This window comes from Toxorhynchites rutilus, chromosome 2, assembly GCF_029784135.1.
Source record: "Toxorhynchites rutilus septentrionalis strain SRP chromosome 2, ASM2978413v1, whole genome shotgun sequence".
In the NCBI taxonomy this organism is placed as follows: Eukaryota; Metazoa; Arthropoda; class Insecta; order Diptera; family Culicidae; genus Toxorhynchites; species Toxorhynchites rutilus.
Window position 1 is genome coordinate 186,943,811 of NC_073745.1, and position 25,597 is coordinate 186,969,407.

A 25,597-nucleotide genomic window follows, 5' to 3' on the forward strand; every position below is an offset into this window, starting at 1 on the left:
CAATGCGGAAGATAGGTCAGAACCTCATCTATCGGATTCTCTAGCAAACTCAAATTAGAACGTTTTTGCAGTTGAGTTATTAACTAAAGACAAAGTTGATGAAGAGGAATCGATCAAGTCCCTTACACCCCTTGCATTCTAAGTCCCTCACATTTCATTCAACAATATTATAGAATATGAAAAATGGCACTTGTCCAAAAAAGTTACTCCTATACTCGCGTCGGTGTGTCAGACCGAAAGTGTTAAAAAAGTGGCACACGTCCCCATTGTACCAAACATGCGATACGCTAAACGATGACGAACGAAGAATAACGAAGCTAGAGAGAATCGCAAAATCGTAGTGTTGATATTTTCTGAGAAATGAACGAATTATTGATTTCTCGGTCTGACAGACCAATGCGCGAGTATAGGAGTGTTAAAACAACTATAGGGCCGACTAATCTGATACAGAATAGTTGGCCTCATACAAACTAATGTCGTATCCAGATGTCGACACCATTCCGCCGCCAACGCGCATTTTTCCATTTTCCAACCAAGGCGCTTGTATAAATGTATGACAGGTGAAGCAACATCATCACTTCAAAAAGAAGGGGATTACGGTTTGTGGAGCGGAGGTTGTTTGTTTTGTTATTGCTAGGATACGCCATTTTTGCATTTTCACATGCGAGAGTTATGTATGAACTGGATGAAAATGAAATTCTACAAAATCATCCCTTCTTTTTCACATAAATTCGCGAAACCCGAACATAGTAGGCATCGTTCGAATAAGCATTGTGGCAGTTTGTAGAGAGCCGCCGGCAGCTGTTTGTAAACAATACCGACAGCAATTCCAATATGGCTGAAAGTGCATTTCATATGATTGTTTTACCTGCTTCCAACCAAGGCGCCTCTATATATACCAGGTGAAACAATCATATGAAATGCACTTTCAGCCATATTGGAATTGCTGTCGGTATTGTTTACAAACAGCTGCCGACGACTCTCTACAAACTGCCACCACGCTCATTCGAACGATGCCTACTATGTTCGGCTTTCGCGAATTTGTGGGAAAAAGAAGAGATGATTTTGTAGAATTTTATTCTCATTCAGTTCATCTACCACTCTCGCATGTGAAAATGCAAAAATGGCGTATCCTAGCAATAACAAAACAAACAACCCCCGCTCCACAAACCGTAATCACCTTCTCAATGAAGTGATGATGTTGCTTCACCTGTTATACATTTATACAAGCGCCTTGCTTCCAACATGGATATATTTCGCCCCCTGGATGCGCTGAAATATTTCAATTCGCCTTCGCTGCCGCACATTACGTCACGTCTGTTTGAGCATGAGCAGTTTTGTTACACGTATAACTTTTCTTATATGAATCTGATTCGATAGTCGAATAGGAGTAAATTGAAATTGTTGGATCAGCGGGAGGAATTGAAAATAGAAGTATTCAAGCTTCACATACATCGAAGGTAAATACCTGAATAGAATTACTAAAATTTTGATAAGCTTCACGCCAATTTGTGACGGGTGTCGTTTCTTTGTTTTCCTCCCAGTGTAGCTGGCAGCCCTTTGCATATTCTTTCATGCCGTTTGCTTCGCATCAAAATTCCAACATGGCGGTCGAAAATTTCGGAATGTCTTGTGTTTTGTTTCCACGCCGTGCTGAGTGAAAGTGTTTTTCGGTAGGTAAAACGGTGCAAACGGCGATAAAAATCACGTAAAAAGTTAGATAAAGTGAGGAACTAGAAGTAGCAGTTGTCGTTTGAACACAAAAACTTGAACTTACCAGTGTAAAATAGTTTTACCGCAAACGCGTCTATTTTCCCTCTCTGTTGCTGTAAAAAGAAGAAGATCCGCATCGCATTTGCCATGCATGCACTTGTAATTTGGTGAATTGAGGGAAAAAAACAGTTGCAGTAGAATGAACAGATCTTTTGAAAATATTGTGCATAATAATAATAAAAGTGATCAATTGCAGCAAAAACGGTTGTGGTATTCGACTATTGCTTAGCGCCTGCAGACAGAGAAAAATAATACACAAAAATCATCTCAACAAGCATATCAAACGTCGAACGGGTGCACTTTGGCAGAATGGAGAATTCAGATGATGTTAAGAATCATGACGGAGAGGAGGAAATTGACCAGGAGAACCATAAGTCGGATGAAGCGCTAGGGCCAGAGGAACATTTAGAAGAACTGGAAGATACAAACGATAATAGCAAAACGGAAGACAAGGAGGAAGAGTCTGATGACGGGAAGCTGGAGGACAATAAGAACGGCAAACATGGAGAGGAAGGTGAAACAGATGAGGAAGCTGCTGAAGATAAGAAGGTTTTCGTTAAAAATGAAGTGAAGGAAGAGGGCGAGAAGACAGTTAAGACCCGTCGCCGAGATGGTCAACCGGCGGATTTGGATATTTGCCGTGTGTGCACATCGAAAGATAGTCTGTCCGATATTTTCGAATTCGATTCTGCTGTAAGAATTTGTGATCTGATAACGAAGATATGTACAACAGTGCGGATTACAGAACGAGATCATTTGCCCCATAAAATTTGTAAAAGCTGTGTAGAGAAAGTTAAAATTGCTCATGAATTCAAAATAACATGTGAAAACACGGACAAAGAGCTACGTAAAACACTGAAACGTAGTTACAATAAGTCTCGTAGAACAACTGACTTCGTTATTGTGAACTGTCCCATGTCCGATGAGGAAGAAAACGAGGAGGAACCGCAAGACGACGATGAATACAAAGTCTCGCAGTCAGAGGTTGAATCTGAGCCAGTTACATCGGACGATAGTTTCGAGCCACCGAACAAAAGAAGGAAGACACCGAAGCGACGTGGTCGCAGACCGAAAAGTGAATCCAGTGCAAGTACACCTGCTACCGGTAAACGAAGACGTGGCAGACGACCGGCTGGTTCGACCGGTTCAACCATTTCGATTTCCGCTACTCTAGACACTCCTCGACCTCGGGGACGCCCAGGTCGCCCGCCAAAATCCGCGAAAACTCCAGGAATAGCAAACGTCGTTTACATCGAGGCCCCGGATCCAAGCTCTTCGGACAGCGATGACGATAAGCCTATTAAACCCCGCAAAACCCACGATTGTAGGAAATGTGATGAAACATTCACTACTGGGCTCGAGTTAAAAGAACATCTCCTCACTCATAAGGGTGACCTGTTTCCTTGCACAAAATGCGAAAAATCCTTCAAATCAAAGGTGTATTTGTCGAATCATTTGGAGCGTCATGATCAGGACGACAAAAAGCGAGAGGAAAAAATGAAGGTGAAGGAACTGAAGAAACAACAACAACGACAAAAGGAAATCCAAAAACGCCGAGAACAGGAAGAACGCAACAGGCGACAGAAAGTGGTAACATCGTCCGGGGGTTCCGAGAAGAAGAAAAAGCTGGAACCTTCGCCTGCCAGCAGCGGGAGAGATCTGTTCAAATGCGTTGCGCCTCTTACTTCCACCTATTGGAGCGATAGTTTTTCGGATTAGAGCGACGACAATCGAAAGGGTTACCTGTTGCCTGTCACAACTTGTACATTTAGGATTGCAGAGCGAGTGTGGTGAGTTGTTTTGTGACTATATTAATATTTATGATTAATTCAGGATACTAAACAGTTATGAGAAAAGATATTTTTTTAAAAATATTTTAAACGCTCCTATCAGTATACTTTTTTGTGAAACAAATTCAAGTGATGTTCTGAAGTGATTCGAGCTGCAGTACTAATTGCACATGTGCATTTAAAAAAAACTGTTTGAGGTTCGGGGTTTTCCTTAACTCGACTGGAAATAAATATTTATTAAGCGGGTAATCAAATATACAATTTTTAACGCACTCACAAATTAGTTTCTTAACTATTCAACCCAATTTAATGTTTCCACAAATGATCATGCAGTTAATAGACTAAGCAGAAATAAATATATCTATATACAGTTGAACCCCGATTATCCGCGGAATGTCTCCTCGGATAACGCAATAAAGGACTAAAAATGAATTGCAAACGTGAAAAAGAGATATTTCAGCATGTGTTATCAATACACCAATCATTCATCTAGTAATGACCGAATCAAAAGACCAAGAGCCTACCACTCATTGAAAAATTTCGGAAAGTTTCACAAAATTACTATAGAACTCGCTCCAACGGATAATCCGCAAAATGATTTTTTTTTTTGGAAATTTTTTTGAACAACTGGACCGATTCAGATAATCGACAATGATCTAATCTTCTTTGAAAAAATATTATATTTGGAGAAAAATGAATTTTTCTCTTAGTAATTATTGATTGTGATAGTTTTTCATAGTTTTCTCGGATAATGATAGAGGGCGCCATATTTTGAATATTTTTGTTTTGAAAGCTTTTTCTTACATAACGTATCCAAAAACCAAAGATGTGTCTTTTTTCGTTTTTGAGTTATGATTTTTCAAATTTAACTTGTTTTCAGCCTTCGCTCAATGTTCCTATGCAATTAGGTTAGGTCTATGCGATTAGAATCTTATTTTTTCGCAAGCGTAATATTTTTTAAAAAAAAAAGACGGGTGGGTAATGTCCGGGACATAACCGAAGTGACGTAGGACTATACAAAGCGACAACTTTTGTTGAATATCTCACAGGATAGAGACAAATCGGGAGACTCGGCTAAAGGAGCGGGTCCAACGAGACGAATGAACGAAAAACAAAAGGAAGCGACAATAAAAAAACCATCGTATTTTGTAAATATCTTTTAACAACTCTTTTGTGCTATTACTCTGGTTGCTCGTTTTGGTAGGAGTCATTTGAGGAGCACAAATCGAACCAATCAAAACGAGGCATCCAATGTGTTTGGACAATGCTTGACATTTCACAATTATTCTATTGTTTATCTCAAGAAAAATTAAATGTTATTCATTGTGATAGACGCGTAGAAATATTTCCTATCAATTGATAGCAATATTTCCTATCAATTGCAAACACCTTTGCGATCTGTCAAGAAATGCTCGAGATATAAGCGTTCAAAGTCTTCCATTTTTTCGTACTTGTTCAGTGCCTAGATTTTATTTTACCCTGTATATCTTCCGGTTAGGCGTAGTCCTACGTCAAAAGAATAGCTCATTGCAAACGTTGTTCTGCCATATAAAAAAATTTTCGTGAATATTTTGGATGTCATGTAAAACATAACTAATGTATTGTAAGTATTCTTGAATGTTTAACGATCTATAAAATTTTTCGAATCTGATCGATATAAATAAAATGATTTCTATCTGATTGGCAGACCCGAAAGCAATTTTGAATTATTGAAATTTGAATGAAAATTATCACTCAACTTCGTTTAAATTCACAGAAGACATAGTATCCAAAAATTCCTCGCATTCCTTGAATTTCCACCAAAACTTTATCCATAATAAAAAATAACATCAGACACATGTTTCGTTCAGGCTTTTGCCCCACTTGGAGGGAATGTGTTACTTTTTTACAAAGATCAAGTATTTGATATGTAGAATCAATTTTAATTTCAAATATTGGTTTTAAAAACGTATTTATTCCACCCGAATATCCATTACCATTTTTGCTTCACAAAAATTGAACACGGACTTTAATGTTGTCTTTGTCGAATCGCGTGGTAAGGTAGATACATTTGCACTACTCGATTGGAGTGGATTAGAACGGGTTACAGAATGTGAAATTGCAATCCGTTGGGGTAATTCTGACTCAATCGGTTTCAGAATACGGGTGAGTAGTAAATCAGTAGACAGATCTGGAAATTCTGAGAAAATTACACGAATGTGTGGATTAAAGTTCGATGTACCGAGCGTAGCGCCACCTGTCATTTAACAACATAAGTAAGTTCGTTATGTTTGAAGAATGACGACAGTTAAATTATTTGAATCTTGTTTAAGCAAAAAAACTAAAATCTCGATTAAAAATAGGGTATGGGGGTTTAAATTTGTAGTTATATGTATTGTCTGAGGTCGAATTTAAGAAAAAAAAAGACGGGTGAGTAATGTCGGGGACATAACCGGAGAGACGTAGGACTACACCAAGGGGTGTCCATTATTCGAATATCATGGAGCACAGATCCCAGAATGATCAACTTTTCATGTACAAAGTTACAGAAAAAAATCAAAGGATAAAATAAAACCTCAGCAAACACTAAAACGTTTAGATTTAAATACGAAAAATCAAAATTTGTCGTGCAAATGTTGCAGGGGTTATTGTTCATCCGGCAACGAACACATACTTGATGGCAAGCATATCGTAATAGGAATTTACCGTCTGATATCGTGATATAATTGGGCTTTGCACTCCTCATGAATAACTGTGTTCTACTAGTCAAGCCCTTTATTTGATACCCATATTGATGGGGTTTAGAGAAAATATGTAATCCATCATTTTGTGGTGGCGACCATTTTGGATTTGCATTTTTCATTAATAACTACTATTCAATCTCTTTCATTTGATACCCATATTAATGGAGCTTTGAGAAAATATGTAATCCGCCATTTTGTAGCGGTCGCATCTTGGATTTTCAAGATCATGAAATATGCAGTTTTATAATGAATGCAGAGATAAAGATGTGTTCCAAATTTCAGATCAATCGGTCAACAGGAAAGGTGTCAAATTTCGATTAATGTGGTACAGCGGCATAGACAAACATGTTACATACAAACATATAAATAAGGGGGTCTCCGTAGCCACATTGGTTGCGCGTTCGCTTAGTAAGCGATCGATCGTGAGTTCATAACTCAGGACCCTCATTGACCATCTTTGTGTTGTTACAGAATAGCTACGTCCACGCAACAATCATCAGCGATGGAGATCGATCCACGGTCGAAATAAGATCGATTCATCCATACAACTGCTCTGCTCTGCCAGACACATCGGGCTACTGTTCTATAAATAACTCAACAATGATCAATCAACTGTCTCCGCTGTCCGGTGGTCCAACTGGATAATGGAAGAACAGAAAGAATAACTCTTACGCCTAAATGGCTACTGTGTGAATGTACCATATGTAATGGTATAGAAGGAATACTGGCGAATGGCAACTGTGTAATGTGCTAATTATAGATATGATAACCATGTGACATGTACACGATTAAAATTCGGCTCTGTTACAGCTAAAATGCTAATGGGCCTTAAATAAATAAATGGGATAAAAAAAAAACATATAAATATGTCACAGCTTAATAAAACCGTTTAAAAACCCCAGCATTCTATCAAATCGAGCGCGATTAGCCACTCATTCACCCGGCGCGACGCTTCCACCGCTTTTAACACACTTCGATAGGCTCTCCTGCTCCACATCCCATTGAAACTCCTGTCTCTCACTCTTTCGGTATCGCACCGCATACATCTCCGGCAAATGCAGCAATCTCTTATGCTGAAAATAAATTTCAAGATAGCGTCTTTCCTGCTAGGCGTCCGATGATAGAATGTGGCCAAGCCCCACCATCGCTCACTTTATATAGCCATATAGTCAACATTGTAGCGACCGCCTATATTTATTTATAATCTCTTTTTTGTCTCCCTCTTTCACCTTGTCCATACGGTTCGCCCGTACCCGTGGTTGCTTGTAATGAATAGCTGTTTACTGCGGGAGCGCAGACAAAATGTATGGGAAAGTAGGGAATTCTTTCTTCCAATTTTGTATCAATTTGAACTTTATATGAGCTGAAAACCCGTAATTTGTAGTATATAAACAATTGCTAAGGATATACCCTATCAATGTGTGTATTTGGAACCAAAATCCATTCATTAATTTAGGAGGTATTAGCGTTCAAAAACTGAACACTTTTTCACACCGAAACATTGAAATGGGCCCCTATATTGAAAGGTTAGACGTAGTCCTACGTCAAAATATTCAGATGTTCGCGTAACTTTTTAAAACGACCTATCTACATTGATTTTCTTTTTCGAAAACCACGGCCATGCAGACATATTTGGTGCAGTTTTGCCACATAGTTTGATGAACGAGGTTTCCTTCTACGCTCTTGACATTCGAACACATCAGGAAATGCTTTTATCGCCGAGTCATTATCAAAAGAGAACATCGATGAAGAGACTCGAAATGTGCTTGAAACTTGCATACGCATATGATTTCAAATTATTCCAGTAGTTCCAAGCTGACAATTCGTGACCACTGCGTCCAAACCTCTTGGCTCTATTTTCCCCGTTTCAAAGCAGTTTAAAGATGTGCATTGTATCAAGGCACTCTACTGCGCATTGGTACGATCAATTTATGTGTATGCTTGTGTAGTATGGTCACAATACTACCAAAATAGCATTCAGCTAATTGAATTAATTCAATGGAAATTTGTCCGATTCGTCTTACGAAATTTGCCCTGGAATAATCCTCTTAATCTGCCCAATAATGAGGACCGTTGTAGACCGATAGGACTGGATTCATTACGTTATCGAAGTATATATATATAGCGTTTCTGCATTGGTATTGATTCCATAAATGTCAGAGAGTGCAAACAATGAGAATATTTAGCTAGCTAGATGGTTAGGAAAGGGTAGTCAGATTATATCTTTCATTTTTAACGCTGCTATCCATTGCAATAAATATATTCATGTAGTCCGCAAATGTTTACTAGCAACACAAGTCCCGTGAGAAACAAAAACTCTGATTTTAGCTCTTCTGCCAGTCGCCGCTCTCCGCAAATGGTGACCGAGTGATGACCAGCGTTGCCAATATTCGAGTTTGAACTGGATTCTTCCAGTTTTTTTTCTCGATCCAGTCAAACAGTTTTTTTTGAACATCATCCAGTTTTTTTTACATGTGCTTCAGTTTTACCCATTTTATGTAAAATAAATTCACAATGTATACATATTACCCTCCCAGCGTTGCCACAAAAAAAAATCTGTTGTTTTGATCTACACAAATCTTTTCATCTTGGGTTTTTTCTTAGGAAATCTGTATTGATATCTGTATTAGAAGTTACAAGAACAATTTTGAAAAATAATCTTAGATTTAGTATCATTTAGTACCACTATATATGGGTGGGTGGAATGGGTGGAAAAAATCATTTTAGATAAACCAAAACCCGATCTTCGTAAAATAAAACGGTTTTACAGGATCCAGTTTTCTTCCAGTTTTTTCAAAAATTCTATTGGCAACTATGGTGATGACATAATTTTTCATGTACAGTAAAACCTGTTTTTTTTGTGCGATTTTCTGTTCTTGTGCGGTATGTGAAAAGAAGCATATGACGAAGTTATCGTTCATTTAGTTTTTTTTGATGGTTTATGTGCATTTCAGTGCGAAAAAAAGCATATTTGTGTCTCAATTATCCACTACTGAAATCATTCCCCTCCCCGCATTAAATGTTCTAAGTTTTTATAAGTTTTTGCATGACATAATTTGTAACAGCAACACGTTTCGACATGCAACTAAAAGCACAAAACAGTCACGCGCAACCGAAAAGGCATACTGTTCCATCGCAAAGCAGGGAAACAGAAGGAAATTGAACAGTGAATGGCGTGGATTTGAGTTATTTCCTTGGGGGAAACTTTTTTTATGCGTTCCCTATCTACCGCACAAAAAAAAGTTTTTTTCAAAATGTGTACCGAACACGATTTTTTAAAGCTACTGGTGAAGTTTTGCACGATTTTGTTATGCGTCCCTATCCCCCGCGCATTTATCGCTCTGCACTTGTCTGTACAGCGATTATTCCCTATAGCTAGAATGGGACGATATCTGCGGCTCAAACTTGTATACATATATCGAAAGTGGTGCACGATGTTTGGATGCTCGGATATGCAATCAAGAGTCTTTGTTCCTCGCTTCGTATATTCATTTGGTGCAACAAAAGTGAAAACTCTCATTCGGTCAAATATTTGAATCATCCATCCATGCTAGGTTATATATTCGTGCATGGTTAGTAGCAAGGAGCTGGAATTGACAGGTGGTTCGTTTTCGACAGTATGATGATAAGGCATGGAAGATGCGAGAGGGGATAAAAAATGACAGCGACTATTTTTGTTTATAAACAAAGCAGGTCTAATTTTTATGCTACATAGCGGTCCACACCAACATATACATACGCTGGGCCGGTTTCAATCGAACTAGCTGTTGTGTCTCACAACCCGCACGATCAGGTGAATCTCCAGCTAAAGCAGCAGTCGCCGGGAAACGATATGCATGGATATCCACAGCGTATCGCTATCACTCAATCCTAATGGGTCGCCAACGACTAATTCCACCAAAGCGAATGGAACTTAGAGCAGTACGGCACAAGCCCGCCGGTAGTGACCCTTTCATATACCCACTAGCAAAGCTCCCACAATCGCTGAATTGCCAATCCCAGCAGCAACAGCAACAACCCTCACGTTCCGTAAAACAGTAATGCAGACAACAACTTGCAGCAGTCACTGAAAACAACAATGATGCCAACAGCGTAAACAAAACCAACGTTTATGCGCAGCAAACACATAGCGGTATGCACTCATCATTGCATGCCATTTGTTATCCTCTTTCTAGGAAAACTCTAGCCGTTCGTTTGGTCGCTGTCAATTCGAACTCAAGTAATGGCTGAACAGCAGTTCTGACATAACGTTCCACCTTATTATACCGCCTTGGTTAGTAGCATGACACATTGTGGTTCATTCGATATTGACAGAAATCCAAACACTGCCAAACACCAGTTCTGATTATCGCAGACCTCTCAACTGAAAAGTATTTCGCTGTTTCATCGATCGTTCTTCTGCTATCCTGTCTATGTTCGTATAGGAGACGTAAACGACAAAATGAACAAAATCGACTTTTTCGCTGTTTCGCATTCCACACAATGTGATATGTTTGCTCAACATGCAAACAAATATTTTTGTTCGAAAACATTTGAGCAATTTTGAAAAAACGTTTTCGAAAAATCACTGTTTGTCCGCATAACAGATGTAGTTCCATAGAGCTTTCATACATCCTTCGAAAATCAACAATTATAAGTATTATGTTCTATAGCTAAATCTACATTTGAATCACATTTATTATAGAGTCCAAACATGTCTGTCACGATAGTGTCTTATTACTTAGTGTTTCCTAATAAATGAATATAAGAAACCATTGAAACGCTGCTCATATAATTACTATTTTCTGTACCTGATGAACAAAGAGAAGCAATTGTGTTTTCTAATGTTATAATTACCTAAATTTCTGCATTTGAATCTTCAAGTAGATAATGAAATAATCATATCAGTAGTAAAATTAAAATATTGGTTCTTAGCATTATAACTCTTCGGATTCAACATCGAATTATTCCACATATTCAGCATTTACTCATACCGTTGGTGTAAGTCATCGAAATGAGCCACGATACAACTGTGATTTGTTAAAAAAAACAAACGGTTGAATGATTTCATGAGAATTTTGGCTCAAATTATCATGCTACCGTGAGTACTTTCATCATTGTTTTGTTTCTTCCATATACATTCCATATTGAATGCAAATAATTACGACACGATATTTTGCTTGCCAATACAGATACACTTCGCCTACTGCTCCACCTCTATATGTACCTCATTGGCTTCTAGCTATGCGGACAAATGTTCATTGAAACGATTGATTGTCCGCATAAATAGACGTAAGCGTTTTCCAAATGAAAAAATATGTTATAATCCACAAAATCACCTAGACCCTTTTGGACAGATCATTTCATCGGAAATTTTCATAGTTATGCTTGTAGCCCAAAAAACAACAAAAATGAGTTTTCCCAACACTAATGGTGTTGTCGATTACGTCTCCTATGCAATCATGGGCAGTATCTGTATAGTTTTATCTACGGTGTCTCTACTAACGTTTTTGACGTAGGACTACGTCTAACCGGAAGATAAACAGGGTGAAATGAAAATTTAGGCACTGAACAGGTAGGAAAAAATGAAAGATTTTGAACGCTTATAATTCGAGCATTTCTTAATAGATCGCAAAGATGTTTACATCAATTGATAGGAAATATTTGTGCGCATCTATCACAATGAATTACATTTTTTTAGATAAACAATTGAATAATTGCGAAATGTCAAGCAATCTCCAAATGCACTATGTGCCTCGTTTTGATTGGTCCAAGTTGTGATCCTCAAATGGTTCCGATCAAAAGGAACAACCAGAGTAACAGCGGAATATAATTTGTTTACAAGCAAAGAATACTGTAGGCCACAGAAGCGATAGCGGCGACAACAGTAACGAGTTTTAATTTTGTTGCGCTCATACACTAAGACCCTCCGCAGACTGCAGACTCTCCATCGGTCGATAATTTTGGTCGGTTTGGGCTAGTGCAAACACCGACCCAACTGAATCAATGCATTGTGCGCGAATGCATACCTCTCCGTACTAATGAAACTATTGGACGAAAAAAGTCTGCGAGTTTGACTTCAAGGTCACTGTTCTACGAAATCATCAGCAACGACCAATCAGTTTTCATTTTGTTGTCATCAAATGGACAACAGTAACCCATTGCTTTCGTGTAATCGATCCAGCAGACAGTGATGAAATTGCATGTGGCTGCATTCAGTTTGTCTAGAAAACTGCATTGACAAATTGAGGACAGACATTTCGATATCGCGAGAACAAGAATGAATCCATTGGAGCTTTTCAGTGCCACCAAACCTTTCACTAAATAGTTATTATGTATTGTTAATAATCGCTGATGCCGCTTCCGGGTATGTTTTTTCTTATTCCCTGGCAATGGTGTTTTTAATACCGTCGATGGGGGTGAAAAAAAAGTTATTGTTAGAAATATCTTGACAAATATTACGAATATTTTTGGAAACTGTGAGCCGTTTTATAGGAGACATATTTCCACAACTTCCAATGCAGAATACTTAACTGTAGTACAAATAGTTATTATTTGATAATTCATCAAAGTTTGATGTGTGAATAGCCATTAAATAATACTTCAGAAAAAAAATCTCATGCTCAGCATTATACAGAACTACTAAAATGGTAAATATTGGATAGAATGATTCTTTTAAATCTTGCTAGATGGAGCATTACATCAATTTTTTTCCATTCGAAGTTCAATATACGAAACAATCTCTTATTTACACTGAGAGGGGGTGAGAATGGGTCAAGCGCAAAATTGAATTCCATGCCAAACCGATATAGTAATTGTCAGATTTTCATGAAAGTTGGTAGTTTTATTCCTCATCATAAAATATTAGACCCGTATTTTTTATTTAACATGTTTTCAGTTTTCGTTCAATATTCTTATGCGACTGGACTACATCTTTGCGACTAGAATCCAATTGTTAATGCATATGTGGTATTTCATGTGGATTCAAAGCAGTATATCGATCATTTCAATCGGTCCGGTAATTTTAAAATTAAAATTAAAAAAAGTCATTTTTGGAGAAAAGCGAAAAATGATTTTTAAGACCATCGGTTAATTTTGGAAAATCATAACTCAAGAATAAAAAATAACGCATCTCTGGATTTTAGATATGTTATCGAAAAAAATCTGAGCTTCCAAAGAAAATATAAAAATACAAGCTGAACCCAGCCACGCTTTGCTGTGGCACATTGTGGTTGCATGGTTGACAAACGAACACAACATTTATATATCATTCTATATATATATATATATATATATATATATATATATATATATATATATATATATATATATATATATATATATATATATATATATATATATATATATATATATATATATATATATATATATATATATATATATATATATATATATATATATATATATATATATATATATATATATATATATATATATATATATATATATATATATATATATATATATATATATATGGATGAGCGAAATCGATAAATTTTAAACCATTATATTGGTTTGACATGGAATGGCTGTATATAAACATTTCCATTGCACTTCGGATTAACGGATTGACGGATTGACACTATTTTCGTAACTCAAATGATCATTCAAGACACAAATTAAAAACATATTAAAATATTAAATATTAATAGAAAGTAATATTCACTACTTTGACCCATTGTCACCCGCTCTAAGAGGTGAGATTGGATTAACTTTCATTTAATCGTAGTTCAGCGAAAAATTAATATTATTCAACAATTCCTTGAACACTTACGAGTGCTCATCGTCAGAGAATATTTCTACGTAATCAGAATTGTGTTCTACTCTAATTTACGATAGTTATGCAACAAAAAGTTCGAAAACTACCTTTTTTGACCCACTTTCAGCCCCATTGACGGTATATAAAATAATAAGAATAAAATATTAATACAAGTAAACTTCGATATAACGTACATTTCACTTTCAAAATTGTACGTTGTAACGAATTGTACGTTATATCGAAGCATAATAAAGTACTCACAAACGTAGTCTAAAGGGTGTGTCACATCAAATTGCATCACGGAAAAAACGCTGTAGAAATTCGCCCAGTAGACCAATCCTTTTGAAAATTTTAGACAGTAAAATAAAAACTATTAAACAACTTTTGGCATTTTCTTTTTATTCATACTTCGAGCCCAAGCCCGTATACTCGCACCTTCCTCTCTACCCCGTCCATAAGGTTCTGTACAACGTCAGGTTGTAGTTTTTTTTGAACAGAAATCCATTTTCTCTTGAAGTCCGCCTCCGATTTGACAACTTTTGGGTTCTTCCGGAGGGCCTGCTTCATAATCGCCCAATATCTCTCTATTGGGCGAAGCTCCGGCGCGTTGGGCGGGTTCATTTCCTTTGGCACGAAGGTGACCCCGTTGGCTTCGTACCACTCCAACACGTCCTTTGAATAGTGGCACGAAGCGAGATCCAGCCAGAAGATGGTCGGGCCCTCGTGCTGCTTCAATAGTGGTAGTAAGCGCTTCTGTAGGCACTCCTTAAGGTAAACCTGCCCGTTTACCGTGCCGGTCATCACGAAGGGGGCGCTCCGCTTTCCGCAAGAGCAGATCGCTTGCCACACCATGTACTTTTTGGCAAACTTGGATAGTTTCTGCTTGCGAATCTCCTCCGGAACGGTGAATTTGTCCTCTGCGGAGAAGAACAATAGGCCCGGCAGCTGACGAAAGTCCGCTTTGACGTAGGTTTCGTCGTCCATTACCAGGCAATGCGGCTTCGTCAGCATTTCGGTGTACAGCTTCCGGGCTCGCGTCTTCCCCACCATGTATTGCCTTTCGTCGCGGTTAGGAGCCTTCTGAACCTTGTATGTACGCAGGCCCTCCCGCTGCTTGGTCCGCTGGACGAATGAACTTGACAAATTCAGCTTATTGGCGACATCCCGGACCGAACTTCTCGGATCACGTCTAAACTGCTTAACTACGCGCTTGTGATCTTTTTCACTGACGGAGCATCCATTTTTGCCGGTTTTTCACCTTCCGGTCGATGGTTAGGTTCTCGAAGTATCGTTTTAGTACTCTGCTGACCGTGGATTGGAAGATTCCCAGCATCTTACCGATGTCCCGATGTGACAACTCCGGATTCTCGAAAGTGAGTGCACAGTATTAATTCATGACGCTCTTTTTCGTTCGACGACATTTTTCCAAATTTACGAAAAATTGACAGTGAAGCATGGCCAACGTGATCTATACACTCTTATCTGATTATAAGCGAAAGCTGAAGATATAATTCCTAAAAATTGAATTTCTACAGCGTTTTTTCCGTGATGCAATTTGATGTGACACACCCTTTATAATACATTATTGTGTTGCTGTTTTAGTCAAGTTAATGAATAACTTCAATCAGAAGACGAAGTCAGCCTTTCTCATGATGTTTCCCTTCGTACTGTTGATTGAAGACTGATTCATTTAGAATCTGGAATCACAAAACCAGCTGTATATCGAGATTGATTGAAGGTACAAAACTTGTTTTAGCATCATAATACAGACAATTCATTGTTCTATCAGAAAAAAAATTTTCCTTTACACTTTGAAAAGGTGTACGTTATATCGAGGTAAAATGTACGTTATATCGAGTGACGTTATAACGAGGGTACGTTATATCGAAGTTTCCCTGTATTTAATATTTTAATATGTTTTTAATAATGCTCAAAAAGGGGGAACGCGACGCCCCGAAGATGACAACGTCCATTACGTTAACTGTAGGTCGGATCGAAACAAGAATATTCGTGTTTGTCGATCAAATACACAGATTTAATTTTAAATTCAATTTTGAATGTTGAATTTATTACAGCGCATACATTGATAGATTGATTTATAGAAAAAGTTGAACTCAACGCAACGAGGTGGCTTTCGGGAGGCAGTTGTTAAGCGAAATATTGAGCGATTTGAAGAGCTTAAACTATTCTTTTCATTCCAAATTAAGTATGTTCCTAATCAATCCGCCAATCATATATTGATTCATTTAAACGATCCTATGACTAAACCTATTATGCTGTTCCTAAACTCTGTTCTATCGCTCATCAATAAAGTCAATTGCACTTATCAATCAGAAATTTATTGTTTCTTTCTTTCTTTGTTTTTTAAGAGGCTTTAAACTTTGCAGTTCATTCGCCTCTAACATTTATTGTTGATCATGTTGGGTAACTTATGTTTTGAGAGCTACGTGCAAACGATTCGCTGATGCTGACCTTTATGTGAAAGATTTTGAAGGCTTTCTGAAGAAGCCTGAGGTTGTTTACGTTGGCATCGAGAAAAAGAAGCTGACCTTTAATACGATTTGTTGTGACTTCTATACTAAACTCGTGAAACAGAGTTGAAAGCGATTTGATTTCAACGAAACTGCGGTCTTGATAAACCCTTAAATTTTTGTCAAGCTACCTGTGCGAACTGGTCATTTATCTGGAGTCACCCAATGCACGACAACTGCCACCACGATTTACCTCAAGAACGCTGCCTTCGCAAATGATGACTTCATTCGGTTATTGTCACCCACCACATGTTCGATGTGTAGCAACGAAACAGACTGGTCGGGAACCGGACGGAAAGCCGACGGTTGAGGGGTGAGTGGATGGTGTGTCGTTACTCACACATCATTATGATGCATGTTGAGTCATGATTGGCAGTTTAATGCCACACACTACCAAACCTTAATGATGCGATACGCCAATTTCCTCAATTCGTTGAAGCAGGTAATCCACAAGGCTTGGATAACGAATTCAGGCTACTCAAGACGAATCTTATGGGGCAACAATTGAGTGACTCAGATATAACTTGGTCCCAGCTGTTGGATGTCAATAGGCGTGATGAGAATTTATGTACCCATTGCTCAAGTCTTTTGTAAGACCCTTTTGGATAACATTCATCAGCATGTGTTGAGCGAATATTTTCGCATTACAATGCCAACAAAACAAAGTCCGGAAATCGGTTGTCCCCCACAATTACAGACTCTATTTTGAAAGCGAAAAAGTATGTATCGACTCAAGAAGGAGCTTCAAGGATGAATTAACGAAAAATTTGAAAGCAACAAAACCATGTATAAACATCATATACATAAGAAAAATAAGTTCAAAATGAAAATAAACTTTCATTTGAATTTTTTTTCTATTATTTTTTCAATACAGATTTTTATATAGATTTTTTGCTAAAAATACAGATATACCGTTTTTTTTTTCAAAAAATAGAATTACAGAATTAAATGTGGCAACCCTGGCTGTGCTGCTAATTGCCACTTTCAGGGTACAGCATTCACCAAGGAGAGCATCAGTTCCGTTTTTCTACCCCTGGCAATCCGGTGGGTGCTGATGATGGTTGACCATCGCCAGATAATTGTCTGAATCGGAGTTAGTGCCACGATAAGTTCTGACGTAGATGAGAAGTTCGTATAACGGTATTGGAGGCTGTGCTGGAAGATGGTGCTTTGCGGATTTGCGGATGAGCAAGCTACAAATTTCCGGTCTCATTTTCTTCTTTTGGCCGACCTGAGCATTTCAATCACCGATGACGATTTTCATGTCACTTTTTTGTACGCTCTAAGTTGCGCGTAGAACTTAGAACGCGTAGTGCCACCTAAATATGGACTGTGGACGTGCTGGGGGTGCTGATGTTGAAGAAGTGACCTCATATCCTCAATCTGCACACTCTTTCGTCTATTGACCACCCGTTCTTCACGATGAAAGCTGTTTCCAGCTCGTGTGTGGAGCCGCAGGGGCAACAATTACACACCTTGCTCGCCCATCGGTCTGAAAGTCTCCAAAATTGCTCTGAAAGCTAATGAAATAAAAAAAATTCTGTGAATGTGGGCTACAAAATCCACTTAATGATTGTTCGATGGGTCAATTTTGTTCCCCCAGATCAATCCCGTTTCTTTTTGCTACGGTGTTGAACAGACGTGCAAAGTTTTTCTCCCCAGAATGCATTTACAAAATATGTGCGAAAGAAGCATATCTTTATTCTCTCAGATATTTTCCAAAATATCCATCCATAACAAATGCCAACGGTAGTTCTACACCAATCTTGCGCTTGTATCACAGATCAATTCTGAAACCAGATGAAACATTTGGCGTACATCGCCTACTGCAACAAATTGTCGTTGCCGTAATCCGCAGATTACCTTTTGAAGTGGAGTCATTAGATCTGGACCCATGAGTAACATACAAAACACTTACCGGGTTTACGAAGATCCTGCATAAATCCCAAGGGAAGGTACAGTCGTAGCGTGGATCTGTATTTTGATGCTCGTTTTCGGTAGCTGTGTGTGCATATCCGTGCTCCAGATATTCCTCAATTTGCTCAATCGCTTTCGATTTCAGCGCTGAATTCTTAGCAATTTTTTTCTCCAAACAAACTCAGCACCATTCAGCCAGTCTGTAGACGCAGGAGAACTCAAATTTGTCACTATATTTTGACTATATTCGAACCTTCCGAATTCAGTTCGCCTGGTATTCTCCGCGAAGATCTGTCTAGCTCGTTGATCTTCGGACGACTCTAAAAATGGCAAAGAATTTACCTCCATGGTTTCGACGCCAAAGTAGCTGTTGACGAAATCATAAAGCGTCTTATCCGTATTACCGTGCCCCTCCGACTACCTCCAAAGATTTTCCAACCGAAGCCGTGTTTTGGCTGCTAGTGGTTCTTCGCTGTGCCTCTCTCGTTTGTCTAATGCCAATTTCAGCGTTGCATTATCTAGGCTTATCAGAATTTGTGGCACTGCATTGGAAAAGCTTTGAACAAGAAGGCCTTTTAGGTGTGAAAACTGCTTGGATAATTCTTCGTAATCAACACTCTGTTTCGGTAAGTCAAGACGAGCTACCGTTTGGACGGTACGGTAGATGGCATAATCTGATTTACCTTTGACGCCAGAAATGCGCAGCTACACTTGTCTGGCTATCGGCTCTTCTATGGTTACGCTTCCTGTCCACTGAATACACAACGAACTGATATTTCCGTTTAAACCAACCTCATCATCAATTTCCTCTTCCATTTTGTGGCATTCGATCCGTCATCCAGGAATGCAAAAGCTGAGACTGAATTCCCATTGCTAGACAGAACGACGGGATCCACCTTGAACAGCACACCATCTTGGCGAGTGATGGTGTGAACCGAAATAATTCCGGGCGAACCAGCTTGTGGTACAGCGCTAATCGGTTTGACGGCCGTTGGATGAAGCAGTCGATGATGGGACTCTTTACAGCCATCTGTTTCGCATGATTGCTTCAATCTGCAATCGTCTTTTTTGTCCATATTGAAGCCAATAAATTTATCGCAGGTTTGTGGTCGCTTATGCTGCACGCAGGACATGGCTGCCAAAGGAAGTCCTGATGGTAATCAGTAGGTAGTGAAACTGCATAAAGTAACTTGGCTGGTGAAGTCCCAGTCGAACACTTGGGGATAGTTTTCCTACCAGTTCTGGCATCAAAATTGGATTTGTAAATTAGCACCTTCGATAAAGGTCACCAAATTTTGACTCTGAACCTTCTCCCTGGTCCCATCTACCAGGCTTTTTTACATTGTCGTGTGGACTCAAATGCGTTAATTAACATTGGTCACTCAATAGGATCACCTGAGAATTTGACCGATTCGCGTGATACCAATTGCTGTGCAGTTAATATTCCTTCAGCAACGTGTGTATGGTAGAGAGAAACTCATCGGATAAGAAGCGCTAATCAGTTGCACATCGGGAATTTGGTTGGCTATATTTAACTGCTTAACCCAGTGCCCAGCGTATGACATTTAATACGCAAAAATGCCCGTTTTTGATGAAACTAATGTGTAAAGCGTATTTTAAATTATACCACATGAAAATTTAAGAGTGTTTTTTGTGTCAGTGTCATTTTATCTGTCATTTTTGTTGCTTTGTTACGTATTGAAGCTTGCAAAGTTCGAGTTTAATGGAGTCGCAAAAGTAAACATAAATTTATCAAAGTTTTACCTCTTAAAGGATTCTCAATTGCTCAAATCTGTGACACATCACTACTAGACGAGTTCAAAAACTGATATCTAGCAAATAATCTGAAGAAAATTATGAAACCGCAAAAAATCTATGTTTACTTTTGAGCGTATGAAATTTCATACGCGAAACATAAATGGTCTGCCGTTCAAATGTTCCATTACCTATTTGACGCAGATTTCGTCGGACTACAAATAAGTACGCACTGCTAAAAGGAGATACAAGATTCCGTGTTACCGTACCGGAAATGTTCTAATTTCTAGGAATTGTGCTCGTTTCCGGATACATAAAACCGCTATACCGCTGCACCATCCGTAATAAGAAGTGGTATTGGTCCTTTTTCCGATTTGTGCTGAACGGTGTGGTTGTTAATCTTTGACATATGTACAGAAAGAATCATTGAAATGGAACTTTGATTAATTTCGTCAGAGCTATCTATGAAGGATTTCTAAGTGACATAAATCCAGCAAGGATCGAGTTCATGCAGATCAAGCCCAAACACTCGACGTCATCGGAGGTTAGGTTTGACGGAATGAATCATTTCATTAATACGAATCCAAATGGTACCCAACGAAGGTGTGCGTATTGCAACCGATGTACGACGAATATTTGCTTGAAGTATGATGTGGGTTTGCACCCTTCGGAGTGCTTATTCCGGTACCATACTCAGTAATACTAAATCCGATACACTGTCGTTCTACGCATAACTGTACTATGTTCTATGCAATCCCTATGAACCGTGGGACAATTATACGTAGAACGGCAGTACACGAAAGTGCTAATAAACCATGAAAATGGTTGTTGAAATTGAATTTTATGGAATAAAACCGTTTTGTTTGATATTCAAATGATTTCCATTTTTGATACTGTATCGGCTCAGCGTATGAAATTTCATACGTCAGATATCTCAACTTCCAAATAACTACAAACCTAAATATTGGGTTTCCCCCCCGTTTCGGGACAAACCTAGATGGACTAGAAAGTTTTATACCATTTGGATCAAGTTCTTGTGTCTTCAGAATCCTTGCTCAGTGTATATTGCTGAATTGGCAGCAATTCATTGGGCGCTGGACAGCGTCGCCTCACGACCTGTTGAACACTATTACATTGTAACGGATAGTCTTAGCTCTGTCGAAGCTATCCGTTCAGTGAGGCCGGAAAAGCACTCGCCGTACTTCCTTGAGAGAATACGAGAAATTTTGAGTGCTTTATCCAGACGCTGTTATGTCATTACCTTTATCTGGGTCCCTTCACATTGCTCCATTCCGGGTAATGAGAGGGCTGACTCATTAGCAAAGGTAGGTGCAATTGAAGGCGATATTTATCAGCGTCAAATCGCCTTCAATGAATTTTATTCATTAGTCCGCAAAAATACCATCGCTAACTGGCAACGCAAGTGGAATGAAGATGAATTGGGCCGGTGGTTTCACTCGATTATCCCTAAGGTTAGCCTCAAACCGTGGTTCAAAAGTCTAGACTTGAGTCGGGACTTTATTCGCACCTTCTCCCGACTCATGTCCAATCACTGTTCGTTAGACGCGTTACTCTTTCGTTTCAATCTGGCCGGTAGCAATCTCTGCATTTGTGGCCGAGGTTACCACGACATCGAACACGTTATTTGGGCGTGTGAGGTGTATCTTGTTGCCAGATCGAATTTAGAAAACTCCCTTCGGGCTAGAGGAAGGCAGCCCAATGTGCCGGTGAGAGATGTGTTGGCTCGGTTAGACCTTGATTACATGTCCCATATATATGTTTTCCTTAAAGCTATAGATCTTCGTGTGTGATTGTCCCTACATCCTTATACCCTCCTTTCCTTCCTTTGCGGGTAATTCGTCCCCTTGCTATAAATAGTAGAATAAGTTGAAATGTAAATACACTATAGATATACGAATAGATTTAAGAAATGAGTGTTCATCAACATTGTTACAATTTCCTTATATCCCATCCTTCTCCTAAAAATATGTCACCCTCCTAAACTCGAGTACACCGCGAGTAATCGGTTTTCCACCTTACTAACCATAGATCTAAGAAAATTGTTTATGTATATAGTTTTAAAATTATATTTAAGAATTCGGCTCCTTTAAACTTAAGTAACTGAGCCTGTAAAAATAAACGAATTAATAAAAAAAAAAAAAAAAAGTTCTTGTACACCTGGGCAGTAATGGGTTAATAATACTTATGACAGACATACAACTGTACTAGCGTTGTACTTCGAAAATTGTATGTATGTCACCATGTACAGCGCTATAGCCATACAAGCAACTCGGTACAATCGCTGTATCTGTACCGACCTGTTTCATCGTTGTACATGGCTACAGTTGTACTGTGAGCAACGCCATAGATGGTTAATGATGGGTAGCATGAACAAGCCAAATCAAAACACTTGGCAAACATTCTTTTCGTTGACTTTCTCTTGAGTTAATAAATCAGATTGAAAATTTGTTTGTTGTGTTTGATAGTTTAGAACAGTGGTTTTTAACCTTGTTTGCTGAATTTCCACTTTACGGAAATTAATCCCAGTGCTTCACCCCTATCAGTATTTTGTAAGAAAGTCTGTAGCATATCCGTAAAGTACAGGGTCTTTCAGTTTGAACGCTCACGCAACAAATTTTTATAACTTTCGCAAAAGTGAACCGATTTTTATTTTTAAAATACGAAAATAATAAAAAATAAAGAATTGATCATTTGTAGATCGATGAGTTTATTCTGCAATTGATACGAAACTTTCGACACTGCCAGTCGGAAAGTATTTCAAACCATGTCCAAATTTGTTTTTTGATATAAGGAAAATATGTTTCAAGTTTAACTTGTTGTAAAAAGTATTGACAAATGCTGTATAATTTCCTTTTTTTTTTTGGTCTTCTGTACTGTTTCGTCGTCTGTTCCATCATCATTCACTGTCGAAAGTCTTTCAAAAACATTGCGAAGTTGTTCAATTGAGCATTACATTTCAGATTTGGATCGCAAATTTCTGCATATCCAATGAAGTTTTTGTGGCAATTTTTGCTAATCATTGTCATCTTCGAAGCGAAGTAAATGTGCAATTTTCCCTTGCACAATTCCCCCCTTTTAATGACCAAATCCTCACTAGGGGGAATTCCCCACCGGTTGGAAATCACTGGTGCAGACGCTAAATAAAAACCCTTTTCGTTGAAATATGTGGTGAGAATTGGCGAAATTTCTGATTGTAAAAAAAATTATTCATTTTGGAGCCATTTTCGTGTTAACAATTCCCAATTCAGAGCACCAAGAGCAAATGTCCCAAAATGTCATTTTAAAAACAGTCAATTTGTTGAAAATTTTAATGCATATAAAAATTTTAGGACCTGATGAGTCTAATCATTTTTATTAGTTGTTTTTGTTGAAACTAACATAAAAATTCAAATATAAAAAAATCATGTTTACCGCTAGATGGGCTGTGGCAGCTATATTGCCACCAATTCAATTTTCAATGTATCCAACTGTTTTGCGTATTGAAAAAAAAAAGTTGTGTATTTTAGCATGCAAACATGTCGTTGTATCGTGAAAAAATATCTTTCGAGTTTAGTTTCCTGAATTATATATTATTATATTATACAAATTTAATGTTATAATCAATAACCTTCTGCCTTCCACAGGATTTCTTCTAGCAACGGAACCGTTTCGAAACATAGGGTGTGCCATTCGGATCGTCGTCTATGAGTGACTTCATTTTTGAACTAAGTTTAGATTTTCGTCGGTATTCTTTTTCACTTGAGTGCGAGTGATATGCGCGAGAGAGAAATATATCTGCTGTCCGTAACATAGTTTTCTTCGGGGCACTACCGTTTTTGTAAATAATGCATAACTATTTTATAAGTGGATGAAAACAAAAAATGATGAGTATGAAAGTACTACCCAGAATAACTGAAATGAAGAGCTATTATAGGGCATTGCAGGTACTTTTAGGAGAGAAAAAAATTGCATCTTAACGACGAATTGCTTTGCTTTCATTGATAGTGTTTTCAAGATTTTTTTTTCTGCTGGCAATGATTTTGTTAATTACATATTTCGTGTATAATAAATGATAAGTTTAAATAAAATATAATTTCAATCGGGTGTTTGATACATGAATGCCTCAATTATTGTACCACAGTTCGGAAATCCAAGATTTCGATGCTATTTCTGTGCAATGCCCATCAAAAGAGCGATTACACACATTCACGTGGTCACTAAACACATTCATAGATTTACATTATTTTACGATATATATTAAGGCAACTTTTGGTTGTAAACATGAACTCATCTTTAAGGAGCGCATTCAATAAAATTAAATAGGAAAAATAATGAATGGTTTCGTTTTTTTACTGAAAGAAATGCATTTTTGATATTTGTTTCAAATCCAAATAATTCATCATAAGATTATCATGCTCAATTTAGTATATCAAAATATCACCAGGCATATCAACCTATATATAATTTTATGAGTTTCATCTCTAGGCAAGTTATTTTTTTTTTATCCAAATATATATTTTATTAAGGCTCATATGGCGTCAGCCTAACGGGGCCGGGAGTTCAATATTTTGACAATGTTTGCTTAGACTATGTTAGTAATATGTAACCGATTACTCGCGGTTGACTCGAGGTTAGTATTACAATGTTCTCATAATTGGTATGTTGCAGTCTTCGATGCTCTGTACGTGTGCCCGACACGGGATACTTCCTATTGGGATGCAGCTGACCATTAATCAGCAACGCCCCCTAGTCTGTACCCCATATCTAGCGTGGTGCGTCTTTCTCAACTCGAGGAATCCAGGATAGAATGGTCACTAGCCGGCGCAATCATCAGCTCGTGTAGAGTTGTCATGAGCGGTACAACCTTTGGCTCTTGTTGAATAATCAGTGGACTGCACAACCTTCGACCCGTGCATCTGTAAAGAGTGTGTGTATGTATTGCCGCGATTAAGTAAAAGTTTATCGATCGGATAGGAGGCATATGAAACGGGGACACAACGAAGGAAACATCATTAAACGTTGACATCGGCGTTTCTGAGGAACAGGTATAGATGAAGCAGAAGATCAGGATCCCGGCTCCCTAAGATATCCCGGACGGGGATATCCGATTGTCTGCCTTGTGCTCTCAGTGCTCTAGAGAGCTGAGAGCGAGCAGCATGGAACCGGATACACGACCAGACAACATGCTCGATGTCGTGGTAGCCTTCGCCACAATCAAAAAGATTGTTTGCTGCGAGCCCAATGCGATAGAGATGCGCGTTTAGGTTGTAGTGATTGGACATAAGCCGAGATATCACGCGAATGAAATCACGACCTACATTCAATCCCTTGAACCATGCACTCGTCGAG

At 38.3% G+C, this 25,597-nt stretch overlaps 2 protein-coding genes across 5 annotated transcripts in view; both read left to right on the top strand.

The window, feature by feature from the left end:
- Positions 1-25,597, top strand: part of LOC129768696 (G-protein coupled receptor dmsr-1) — a 454,099-nt gene that overhangs the window by 390,606 nt on the left and 37,896 nt on the right. The window lies entirely within an intron of this gene.
- On the top strand, positions 1,312-24,580 carry LOC129768697 (claspin). 3 transcript variants are annotated; one of them, XM_055770494.1, is made up of 4 exons: positions 1,312-1,460; positions 1,550-1,673; positions 1,970-3,563; positions 23,893-24,580. In XM_055770494.1, the coding sequence occupies exon 3, from the start codon at positions 2,083-2,085 to the stop codon at positions 3,490-3,492; it is 1,410 nt and encodes a 469-aa protein (XP_055626469.1). In that variant the 5' UTR covers positions 1,312-1,460; positions 1,550-1,673; positions 1,970-2,082; the 3' UTR covers positions 3,493-3,563; positions 23,893-24,580. The 3 variants fall into 3 exon arrangements, with proteins under 3 accessions (XP_055626469.1, XP_055626468.1, XP_055626470.1); XM_055770493.1 differs by having other exon boundaries at positions 1,550-3,563; XM_055770495.1 differs by having other exon boundaries at positions 1,317-1,460; positions 1,545-3,563.